This window comes from Meles meles, chromosome 5, assembly GCF_922984935.1.
Source record: "Meles meles chromosome 5, mMelMel3.1 paternal haplotype, whole genome shotgun sequence".
Taxonomy (NCBI): Eukaryota; Metazoa; Chordata; class Mammalia; order Carnivora; family Mustelidae; genus Meles; species Meles meles.
The window spans coordinates 125364747-125376940 of record NC_060070.1 but is presented as its reverse complement, the minus strand read 5'-3'; the positions used below and the strand labels follow the sequence as shown (position 1 = coordinate 125376940).

The following is a 12194-nucleotide window of genomic DNA, read 5'->3' as shown; positions in this document are numbered from 1 at the left end:
GTCCTGTCCTACACTTCAAATTTCTATTTTGTGTTGAACTTGCCTTTTTTCATATTGAAAAGATAACATTGCCCCAAGAGCCAAAAATAAATGACAACTGAAAAAATTAAGTTGCGGGATGTGTGCTCATTTAGGGAAAGAGTACCAGTGGATACAGGAAGCTGAAGTTCAGCAACACATACACTTTGCTGTCCATGAACGGATGAGAATATCCTTATACTTAATGGGCCCTCTTTTTTTTTTTTTTTTTTTAAAGATTTTGATAGCTCACAAGCAAGCAAAAAAAAAAAAAAAGCAGGCAGAGAGAGGGGGAAGCAGCTCCTTGCTGAACAGAGAGCCTGATGTGGGCTCAATCCAGAACCCTGAGATCAGGGCCTGAGCTAAAGGTATAGCCTTAACCAACTGAGCCACCCAGGCGCTCCAGCCTCTTCTCTTAATCCTAGTACCCAAACCACCCCAGTACCTTCACTATTAGCCTCAATAACTGGGATAGCCATACGCTCAGATACACAGGATCAATGAAAATTGAGATGAATGTTAAATAGGGTATAAGTGGTTCCCAGCCCATCAACAACCTCCTGGAACTTAGAAATGCAGGTCTTGGGGCGCCTGGGTGGCTCAGTGGATTGGGCCGCTGCCTTCGGCTCCGGTCATGATCTCAGGGTCCTGGGATCGAGCCCCGCGTCCTGCTCTCTGCTCCGCGGGGAGCCTGCTTCCTCTCTCTCTGCCTGCCTCTCTGCCTACTTGTGGTCTCTCTGTCAAATGAATAAATAAAATCTTAAAAAAAAAAAAAAAAAAAGAAATGCAGGTCTTTATGCCTACCCAAACCAGAAACCAGTTAACTAGCCATCTATTTTTAACTACTCCAGGAGAATATTGGCAAATGCAGAGTTGAGAGCTACTGCCCCACATAAAATGTGTAGCTCATCCAGGGCATACAGGGTTCGTTTGGGCTATTGTACCTTGATGTTTTCTCTTACCCTTTGGGATTTTCTCAGTTAACATTAGGGAAAGTTAACCAATGGAGATTATCACTTAATGGTCCCATTCTAAAGTAACACTGTTAAACCTAATACAACATGCTTCTAAGTACACAAAATCTCAGAGTGACCCTGGAACTTTAAGTTCTATAATTTCCTTGGCCTTATCTTCAGTAGTTCTTGGGACTAGGTCAATTCTCACTACTTCCATTTCAGCATGCTTTTCTGCCTATAACAACTTTGCAGGAAAAAAAAGTGATACAATTTCAACAGTGTACAAGGTAACTTATCCCATTTTTTTTTTTTTTTTAAGGTTTTATTTGACAGAGATCACAGGCAGGCAGAGAGAGAGAGGAGGAAGCAGGCACCCCACAGAGCAGAGAGCCCAATGCGGGGCTCAATCCCAGGACCCCAGGATCATGACCTGAGCCTAAGGTAGAGGCTTTAACCCACTGAGCCACCCAGGCACCCCCAACTTCTTCCATTCTAAAAAATATATTGAATGAAGGGAGTAAGCTACATTCCAGCATTAATTTTGAATGAGTTCTGCTTTATTAAGTTAATTGTTTATCAGTATTAGTGCTTTTTAACAGCAATTGATTTGACAAAGTTAACCTCAGGCCATCTCTCAGTTTTGGTCAGGAAAATTCTAGACAATAGGTGCACATGGTCTAGGAAGTTAAGTTGGGGGTAAGATAATCAGAAGGCTGGCATGGAACCCCTGGGGAACTGGTAGTCTCAGCAGTGTGGGGCTGGGAAGAGAAACCCTTCCCCTCCAAGGCAAGGCACAGGCTATTTGGCAAGGAGATGGGGGGGGTACCCCACTATCAAGTGCATGCTCAGGGAAGCCAGTTGTGCATGCAGTGTGGGTACTATTCTGGCAACCATGAGGCTAGGTGCTGGACGAAGGTTGGCTCAGGCTGTTCGCAAAGGCTTGTGGTTAACCTGGTAAAAAGACAACAATGATGAAACTTGGGAATCATGTACCCTGTTCTCCCAGCTCCCCATCTGGATGAGGGCTGCAGGGGGGACATGCATTTCCAAAAGTCTTCTAAGAAGTTTTTTCCGCCACCCTACCTTACCCTCTTGTCAGTGGTCATCAGGACCTGTCCACAGCAACAAATCACTGAAAAGGAGTGGAGGGGGCTAGAACCCTGCTTGCACACACCCTCCTTAGCTCATCTTTCAGGGCTTCAATGCTGGCTTCAAGAAGGATCCAAGGAATCTAACTTGAAAGTCACTGTTATGGTCTACTGCTTTCACTTACCTATGTAATTTTTTAAAAGGTACTTTGAGAGAGAATATGCACAAACGGGGAGGGAGAGGGACAAGCAGACTCTGCACTGAGCACAGAGCCCAACACACGACCCCAAGATCATGACCTGAGCTGTAACCAACAGCTGGATGCTTAACCGACTGAGCCACTCAGGTGCCCCTATATAATTTTTTCTTAAGGACTCTCATATATAGTATGTGGCAGGCACTGTGCTAAACACTACAAATACCCACTTAATTCCCTTAATAATTTAATAGAATGGGTACTATTACTAACCTGATTTTAAGGTGAGGAAAAAGGTACATAGAAGTAGCTAACTTGTCTAAGGTCACAGCTAGCATGACCAGAGCCAGGATTCACTATGGTTCCAGAGCCTGCTCTCTGACCTCTGTCATAATCTGTAGGTAAATAAACAGGCACCAAGAAAAGCAGTAATGGCTGCAACCAGTTCCTTGTACTAGTGGGGCAACCACAAGGCTCTAGAAGACAGTCAGCTTGGGTTTGAAATCTAGCTTTACCAGCCATATGATGGGGCACAGTTCCTTAACATACTGAAAGTCATTTTTTTACTCTGTAAAATACTATATACCCAAAGGATAGTTTCATTAAAAAAAAAAAAAAAACCAAAACAAAACCAAAAACCAACCATTTGTGTAGAAGCTTAGCACTCTGGGGACACCTGGGGGGCTCAGTGGGTTAAGCGTCTGCCTTCAGCTCAGGTCATGATCCCAGGGTCCTGGGAACTGAGCCCCACATCAGGCTCTCTGCTCAGTGGGGAATCTGTTTTGCCCTCTCCCCTTTCCCCCCACTCAAGCTTTCTCCTTCCTCTGAGATAAATAAAATCTTTAAAAAAGCAGTAGCAGCAGCAGCTTAGCACCGCATCTAGCATATAGAAAACAAAGATGTCAATGGCTCTGGAGCCTCCTGGGTGTGGGCCTAGTACTAGGCGTACTGCATCACATGCCTGGGGAACCCAGAAATTTACAGGAAATCCACCGTGCTCACCCTAGAGACCCTCACCTGGGAGATGCTGACGCCTGTGAGTCTCTCCACGCTCTCCGGCAGGCGAGTCAGGATGTCCAGTACTTCCCCGGTCACTTTGGCCGCCCCCATGGTCCCACCTCCACTGGACACCAGTGTGATCTTATTGGCTGAGGTCAGGGGACCACTGATCTCCTCTGCTACCTGGTAGGTGAGAGATGCCCACTCAGCACCTGTGGTCTGATCACACCTCTCCTCAAACACCTCACCCTGGGCTTCGAGATCGTTGACATTCTTCAGTTTGTAAGGATCATCCCTCCTCACTTCAGTCACTGGCTTATAATTCCCACCCCTAATTTACAGTTCCCTAGTCTGGCTCTCCCCAAGCCCCTCCTTTCCCCCCCACCCTACACTCCCTGGTTCTGTTCCTCTCCTGGTGCCCACACCACCCGCAGACCTGGGGCAGCTTCTCCAGCAGCATGTCCAGCTGAGCAGCCTCGCGGTACAGCTGGAATGCTTCTGCCTTCTTGGCCATCTGCTCGGCCTCAGCCCGAGCTCGAGCCCCTATGGCAAAGGCCTCGGCCTCCCCACGCATCTGAGAACAATACAGGAAACTGTGGGACTGACGGTTGTTGTTAAAGACAAGAAACCCCAGCTCAAACAGCAACCCCCACTTGCTCCACAAGCCGCCAAGAGCCACCTCTTAACTCACCCTTACAGACTCAGCTTCTGCCTCAGCTTGCATGATTAGCTGGGACCTAGGCACAGAAAGGGAAGTGGAGGGAGGGGCTGAGGAAGGGACAAAGGCAGGCCCTGCTCGAGAGACACAGGCACCTGTAATCCGAGTTCCATAGGAGTTCAGGTAGTGAAGGCCTCAGCTCTTCATATGGGGGCACCCCGGTCACAAAGGACTAGGATGGGGCCTGCGAGGGGCATTTACTTCTCTGCCTCAGCTAGGCGCTCCAGCTTGTAACGCTCAGCTTCCGCGGGCTTCCGAACTCGGGCCTCCAGCTCCTTCTCTCGGCGGGCGATCTCCTGTTCCTGCACTGCCACCTGCTGGGCCCGCTCCACCACCTGCACCTGGACCCGCTGCTCCTCGATCTGCTGCTTAGTTTTGGCCACCTGAGGAGGAGCGATACTCAATATCAGGGCTGAAGAGCAAGCTCCCAGGAACCAGAGAGAGAAGCCAGGGCCAGGGCTCCTGGGTGAGATTATTCATACAGTAAGTACATGAAACCAGTCCCCGGTGGGCTTAGCCAGCCCAGGGGAGTCCATCTCCCATATGGCTCCCAGTCATGGCTTGGGGGATGGCCTGATCCTCCTCTGAGGCAGAGGATAGGGTAATTTCCAAGCAGCCTTGGCATCAAGAGCTGGACAGGGTGGGGATCCAACCTTGTCCTTCCTCAGGCCAGGCTAAGGGTCCCTCTGTTGAGCTCCCATATTAGTCTATTTTTCCAGTGTCCCTCTGTAGAGTATGAGCACCTGGAGGGCTCTGATACGTGGTGGCCATCTTCCACCTACAGCCTCACTCAGAGCCATCCACTTCTCTCCATCTGAGCTGCTGTAACCTTCCTGCAAGCCACCATCAATTTCAGCGCCACTGCAATCGCTTCCTACTGGCTCTGGCGGTGATGTTGGAGTGTGTATGTATCTCTTTCATTTCTATTTTTTGTATATGGTACACATTCAAAAGAAAAAAAAAAGGAAAAATGAGAAGCAAAGTTTGTGTCCACTTATTTCCTTAAACCACCTTGTTCCTTTCCCCAGAGGTAGTAAATGTGACCAGCTTTTTCTGTACTCTTCTTCAAGGAACGTTCTAAACATTTACAAGAACATGTACATATAGAATTCCTCTTATTTACACATATTTCATTTTCTTATTCCTGTAGAGTAGATATCTGAAGGCTCTTGTCAAGAGTTTGGTGAGAGAGGTACCAGAGAGGAGCATGCTTCTCTATGGCCCCAATGCTCTGGATCAGCCATGGACCATCATCCCTGAAGGTCTTATCAACAGCAGAGATGATATCCCTGCCTTTACTGCATCCATGTGTTCACTCCAGAGGAAAGGTCCTTCTGGACATGGCACCCTGTGCTGTCCCTGACCCTAAAATGTCAGACCGGTTCCAAATTGACCAGTTGCTCTCTCCTCAATGTGCAGGATCTCTCTCTCTCTCGCTGTTGGAGTCCCTCCTGCCCCCTTTTTAAGGCCCACCTTTTGATGAAATAACCCCCCAGTAGCTTCCTTGGAAGAAGTACATGGGCAGTAAGTTTTCTGAGATCTTGCTTTTCTGAGGTTTTTTTCTTTTTGTTTGAATGACAGTTTGATTGAGTACAGGTTACTATGTTAGCTTTTTTTTTTTTTTTTAAGATTTTATCTATCTATTTGACAGAGAGAGACACAGTGAGAGAGAGCACAAGCAAGGGTAGTGGGAGAGGGAGAAGCAGGCTTCCCGCTGAGCAGGGAGCCTGATATGGGACTCAATCCCAGGACCCTGGGATCATGACCTGAGCCAAAAGCAGACACTTAATGACTGAGCCACCCAGGCCCCTCTAGAATTCATTTTCTATCTGTATTTTGAAGGCATTGCTCCAATGGTCTCCTGGCTTCTTGAAAAATCTGAAGTCATTTTGATGCCTGACCCTTTGTGATCTTTCTCTCTGGAAGCTTTTAGATCCCTTCTTTGTTATCTATGTTCTGAAATTTCACAGGGTAATTGTTTCTTATTCGTTATATTGCACATTTGGTGGACTGTTTCAATCTAGAAAGTCATATCTTTCAGAACAGATAGACATTTTAAGTATTTTTTCCACTGGTGATTTTTCTCCCATTTTCTTTGTTCTGTTGATTTATTTGATTAATAAATCTGTAGATTAGGATTAATAAATTTATTACAATTAGAATTTATTACAATTAGATTAATAAATCCAGACTCACTAGAATTTCTTGTGGTTTTTCCCCATTTCTGCCATCTTACTGACTTTAAGAGCTCTCATTTTGTTTTCTGTTTTATGCCCTGATTTTCTAGATGTGAATTCTTCTCTTATCTCAGAGAATATTAAAAAAATTTTTTTAAGCTTTCTCCTCCTTCCATAGTATGTATCCTCCAAGTTGCTTTGCCGTTTGTGGTTTTAGTCTCAGACTTGAACACTGCAGGATTCCCTCATATATCAGGGAATCCCTGGCTGGCTGCTCACAGTGAAGGAGGTCTAAAGCAGTGAAAGGAAACTGTGGGCATGTGGGTGAGGCTTGCTGGCTCTGAGCTTCACTCTATGGTGATCTGGGCAAGTCATCTACTGAGGAACCTATGATTCAGGATCCTTAAAGTCTTTCCCTTTGCACTGGTCATGTTCCTCAGCACAGTCTTCTAATGACTTCTTTGGAAGATGCATCCAGGGGACAAATGGATAAGGAGGTTAGGGGAGGCTGTCAGCATTTAGGATTCAATGGTCATATCATGCCCGCCACTGATAAAGTACCATTGGCTTAGTTGATTACAATGGCTTTCCGGCTTCCAAAATGATGTTTTCTGTTCTTATTGATCCTGTTCTCTCCATCTGTTTTCACCTTCTCTTCCTCCTTTTTAAAAATCACTCTATGTGCTTTTAGTGAGGTTTTAGAGGGAGTGCAATTAACTGTACTTATTCAATCCATTATCTCTGAAAAAGCTTCCAACTTATCTTCCTGCTTCTTGTCTTCTGAGAATCAACTCTCCACACAGCAGACATACTGATCCTTGTAAAAATGTGAATTAGGGGATGCCTGGGTGGCTCAGTCGGTTAAGCCGCTGCCTTTGGCTCAGGTCACGATCCCAGGGTCCTGGGATCCAGTCCCACATCTGGCTCCTTGCTTGATGGGGAGGCCGCTTCTCTCTCTGTCTCTGCCTGCCACTCTGCCTGCTTGTGCATGCTCTCTCTCTCTCTGACAAATAAATAAATAAATAAAATCTTTAAAAAAAAAAATGTGAATTAAACCATGACACCTCCCTGCTTAAAGTTCTCCAGTAGGATTCCACTGGGCTTAGAATTCTCTTTAAAGTCTCCAACACAGCCACCTGAACCCTATGGGACCTGGCCCTGCCTGCCTTGCCATCTCACTCACAGCATACCAGTCCTACCAGATCAGAACCCTTCCTCTCTGTTCTTGGGACATACCAAGCTCTTTCCTACCTCTGGGCCTTTGCATGTGATGGTCCTCTGTCTAACCACATATGGCTATTTATAGTTAAAATTAATTAAAATTAAGGGCACCTGGGTGGCTCAGTGGGTTGGGCCTCTGCCTTCAGCTGCTGTCATGATCTCAGGGTCTGGGATTGAGCCCCGCATGGGCATCAATCTCTCTGCCCAGCAGGCAGCCTGCTTCCCCCACCCCCTGCCTGCTTCTTTGCCTACTTGTGACATCTCTCTTGGATCAAATAAATAAAATCTTTAAAAAATTAATTAAAATTAAATAAAATTTAAAATTTAAATAAATAAAATTTAAAATTCTGTTCCTTAGTCACATTTCACTAGCTACAGCTCCACAAGCCACATTTCAAGCACTCAGTATCACAGCATTTACAATTACAGATTTACAGCATTTCCATCAACACAGAAAGTTCTATTGGAACAGCACTGGCCGAGAATGCTCTTGGCCCACAACTCCTTACATTGTTGGCTCTTTCTCATCTTCAGGTTTATCTCATAAATCACTTCCTCACTGAAGCTTTTTTGGATTACCCCGAACCTCTGCACTGTTTTTTTTCATCACTCTGTACATTTCCTTCATAGCACTTAAACAAGATAATTAGAACCTATGAAAGTTATTTACTTGCTTACTAGCTGTTTCCTGTTTTATAATATAAGCTCCACAAGAGCAGGAATCTTTTCTGTCTCATTCATACTTACACCCTCATTTCCAAAACAATGTCTGGCACATCTTAGGCAGTTGACAGATATTTGTTGAATGAATTCCCATTTCCCCAAGTACCTAGCACAAAGCCTGGCACAAAAGAAAAGAGCTGATAAAAGTTGGAACAGAGCCAAAATATGCCCAAGCCTTTGATTTGCAGATAAGAGAAGCTGTATTTAGGTTAAGGACCATGCAAGCTGGTTTCCAGTTTGCACAGTGGAAATGGTTTCCACTATGTTAATGCTTCTCAAATGCCAATGTGTACATGAATCCCCTAGGGATTTTGTTAAAACACAGATTCTAGGGGCACCTGGCTGACTCAGTCAGTAGAGCAAGCACCTCTTGATCTCAGGGTTATGCATTCAAGCCCCAGGTCAGGTGTGGAGCATAACTTTAAAAAAAAACCAATTCAGATTCTGATTCAGTCAGCAGGAAGGGAGCTGGAGATTCTATTTCTAATAAGGCCCACAGCGATGCCACTGCTACTGTTAGGCAGTACCACACTGAAGCAAAGTTCAGGAATTTAATATCATAAACTAAAGACATTTTGTATTTCAGTATCCTTTAAGCCTATACCCACTCTTGGCAAAACCAAATTTCGTAACATTGCTATCCTTTGGGTAAAGATCTCAAAGTACAGTTGACTCTCATTATTCATGGTAGATCTGGTCTATAAAGTAGCCATGAATACTGAATTAGCAAATACTTATTTTCTTGTTAGGGGAAACATACCGTTAGGTTCCTGTGATCCCCTGTTCACGACAGATCACGATATATGCTTGCTATATATGTGCTTCTGTTTAAAGATACCTTATATAATGTACATATTCATTAACAATGAAGTTATTGCTGACAGCACTATAACTCATGCCTGAAAGAAGCTTATCCAACACACGTAATTTCTCTGTAAGGCATATCACAGTCTCCTTGCACTTAGGAACACTTAGCACTTTAGCAGCATGCTTGGGGGCCATTTTAAAAGAGCAAAACCACCAACAAAGAGTACAAGAATGCAAAAAATGTAGCAGTAAATATACTATAAAAATGACACTGTTTACATTATGAGAGCTGAAACAAGAAGGTAAAACATCTTGTTCAGCCTCAACAGCACCATCAGGCAACTCAAATTCTTCATTGCTCTGTGCATGTCTGCATATGATCACAAAGGTGCCATGAGGACTGCTTCTGGGATTACCAGTAAATTTTAGTGAATAGGCCCATTCTCAAATACAGAATCTGTAAGCAAAGAGGACTGACCATGCCTCTGTGCAGTATCAAGGGCTGCCCCTATCTCACTTTGCAGGATGCAAAGCCAAGTCCATGTTTTCCTTCCTTATGCCCTTCTCAGATCACCAGGGCTGTTGTGAGCCCATAGAAAATCAGAAAAACGGGGCCCCCTCCCCTGGGTGGATGCGGCGACAACTCACCAGTGTGGGAATGCACAGCACGGTGAGTATGGAGAATAGGATGGATGTTAGCTTGCTTCACCCACCCATCCAGGTGCCCTTCCCCAGGGGACAATCTGCCCAAACATATGATCACATCCTACTGACCATATCCCTTCTTGGCCTTTACTTTGCTTTTCAACTGAAATGCCTGGGTCTTTCAAATCATCATATGGAGGAGTTGGGTCAGAAACGTGAGCCAGAATAAAGGGATCAGAGTTAGAATATGAGAAAGTGTGACGGCCTAAGATGGAGGGCTTCAGAGGAATGAACTGCCCAGTGTGAGAGCTCTGACCTGAAGCTGATAGGCGAGGTCAGCCTGTGCACGGCGGGTGTTGACCTCGATGTCATATGCAGCCTTCTTTAGCTCATAGTCTCTCTGTGCCTTGGCCATCTCGATCTCACTCAGGTATTGGGCAGACACCTTCTCCTGCTTAGCTTTGGCTTCCTGTCCACACAGAGATCAGGGAGGAAGTTAGAGTAGGGAGAGGAATGTGTCTCATCTATTTCCTCTGCCAACCCAGCTCTACAAGCCCTCACTCAGTTGTGCCCCTTCCATCCTGTCTCCCGCTGCATGCCCAAGAAACCCATGGTGACCAAGTGATCCCCCCAAGTAGAATCTATCTCACCCGGATCCCAGCGTCTCTTTTGGCTTCTGCCTCCCCAATCCGAGCATCCTTTTGGACTTGAGCTGTTCTAGCCTTCCCTAAGGAGTGTAAATAGTCCTGTGAGAGAGAAGCAGCAATTAGAATCCTCAGGAGGATTTAAGAGATGGGAGCAGGGAACTGGAGAGAATCAGCCACCCAAGTTTGTTTACCTGATCATCATGAATGTCCTTCAGGGTGTAGCTAACCACACTGATGCCCATGTTGACCAGGTCTGAGGAGGCCACTTTGAAAACTTGCTCTGAAAATTTCTGTCTGTCCTTATATATCTCCTAGGGTAACAAAATGGTGCGAAGGAGGAACTTAAGCTCTCAGTCCTCCAGATACTATCTCCCACAGACTAGCTGGGTCCTTGTGCCACTCACTCTGGTATCTCTTCCAGATCTTTCCCTGCCCTCAAGCCCACCTCCACAGTCATGTGAGCCATGATAGCCCTCTGGTGGCCCTCCAGAGTCTCCAGTGCAATGTGGGCAATCTCAGCCTCTGTCTTCCCCAGGAACATCTGGCAGGCAGCTGCCAACATCTCCTTGTTCTGCCCCTGGATTTTCACCTGTAACCAGAGTAGGGATAGGGAAAGTATGGTGAAGGTCTCATAAAGCCAGGTAGGAAGCAGGAAGAGAATGGAAGAGTCAAGTGCCTTGGGAGTCCCTGGAGAAGGTGAGACTTAGCAGAGACATTTCTCAGCCAGAGGTTGGGAAGGCCATGATGAGAAGATTCTCAATGTCTGGGCACAAAGAAGGTGATGAAGGAATGGACTCCGGGTGGGTAAAGGCTCTGAAAGCCTCACCTGGGCAATGCCAGTGACTGAGATGGGGACCCCATGGCGAGTGTAAACCTTTTCACTCTTGACATTGAGGGTCAGTGTGTTGAGAGAGATCCTATGGGAAAAAGAAGGAGTGGACAGTGAAAAAAAAAAAGAAAAGAGAAAACTGGGGTTCCCCTTCCCTGGTTCTTTTTCTACCTACCTCTGGATTTGCTGGATGCAGGGCAGGACAAAGACACGTCCTCCAGCCACCATGACTGGGGGGCTTCGGCAGAAACCTGCAAGGTGTGAGGGCAGTAAAGTGCAGCGCCAGGGGTAGGGGTAGAATATGGAAAACTGAAATACTGGAGTGGGGGGCGGGAATAAGCCCCACAGGGAAATCTGGGAGCTGGGGCGGAGGCAGTCTGGCCTTGCAAGGGCAGCACTGGGAATCACAAGTGGGTGGCTTGCAGCCTGCACGGGGGGAGAGGGGCGGGGGACAGATGCCTGCGCCTGGGGAGCTGGTAGGGAGAAGGGTAGAGGCCAGACCCACAAGGGTTTGGGGGGCACTGGCTGAGAAGAGAACATTACTTACCGGAGACCACCATGGCCTCATTTGGGCCACAGGTGAAAAACATGGCTCAGGCTGGAGCTGGGGGAACAGAAAAGGAAGCCTTTGCGGGCGGGGGTCCACAGGAGTGAATATTCTCCCTTTCCCGTCAGTCTCACCCAATCTCCAGCCACCAGGGCCCAATCCCTTCCGCACCTTACCGCTAAGGCATTTGCCTGTTCAATCCCACAGATCCCAGAGACTCCCTCCCCTTCGCCGGTTTACAGCCACTCCCTTCCCCCTGCCCCGTCCCGCCTACGGTGAGGGCAGTTTCGGGCTCCAGTAATAAAGCTCTCTCGCGCCTTGAGGCCCCCAAACCTTGCGCCACCCTCCCTCCTCCTCCACGGTCCGACTCCATCTCGCCTCCCCACTCACCTTTCCGCACGCTGGCGGTGGCCGGGCCGGGGCGCGCAGCGGATTCGGGAGTCGAGCAGCGGTCCCGGGGAACTGCCTTCCAGCCAGCGGCGCCCGCGCTCGTGCCTCTAACTCGGCCGCACCCGGTAGCTGCAGCAGACGCGACCCCGCACCCTCCGCCCCGCGCGCTCGGTCCGCCCCTTTCCCTGCACGCTGCGCTTGCGCTGGCCGCGCGCCCGCCGCTGTCCTTCCC

The 12194-nt window shown here is 47.3% G+C and overlaps 1 protein-coding gene across 2 annotated transcripts; it reads right to left on the bottom strand.

Annotated features, from left to right (window-relative positions):
* Positions 1-1509: 1509 nt before the first annotated feature.
* On the bottom strand, positions 1510-12119 carry FLOT1 (flotillin 1). Of its 2 annotated transcripts, XM_046004406.1 has the most exons (14): positions 11963-12119; positions 11573-11629; positions 11201-11276; positions 11023-11113; positions 10642-10785; positions 10388-10507; positions 10200-10295; positions 9866-10018; positions 4178-4359; positions 3950-3995; positions 3695-3832; positions 3277-3441; positions 2063-2106; positions 1510-1925 (listed from the first exon to the last, which is right to left on the bottom strand). In XM_046004406.1, the coding sequence occupies exons 2-13, from the start codon at positions 11613-11615 to the stop codon at positions 2104-2106; spliced, it is 1257 nt and encodes a 418-aa protein (XP_045860362.1). In that variant the 5' UTR covers positions 11616-11629; positions 11963-12119; the 3' UTR covers positions 1510-1925; positions 2063-2103. The 2 variants fall into 2 exon arrangements, with proteins under 2 accessions (XP_045860362.1, XP_045860361.1); XM_046004405.1 differs by lacking the exon at positions 2063-2106.
* Positions 12120-12194: the final 75 nt, after the last annotated feature.

Bases quoted from the DNA above. Each gene is read 5' to 3' on its own strand.
- FLOT1 (XM_046004405.1), bottom strand. From the start codon at position 11,615: ATGTTTTTCACCTGTGGCCCAAATGAGGCCATGGTGGTCTCCG. The intron at 10,508-10,641 runs GTGGGCTTGAGG...TTGTTACCCTAG, and splicing joins TGGCTCACATGACTGTGGAG to GAGATATATAAGGACAGACA. The intron at 4,360-9,865 runs GTCAGAGCTCTC...GCTCCTCCTCAG, and splicing joins ACCTCGCCTATCAGCTTCAG to GTGGCCAAAACTAAGCAGCA.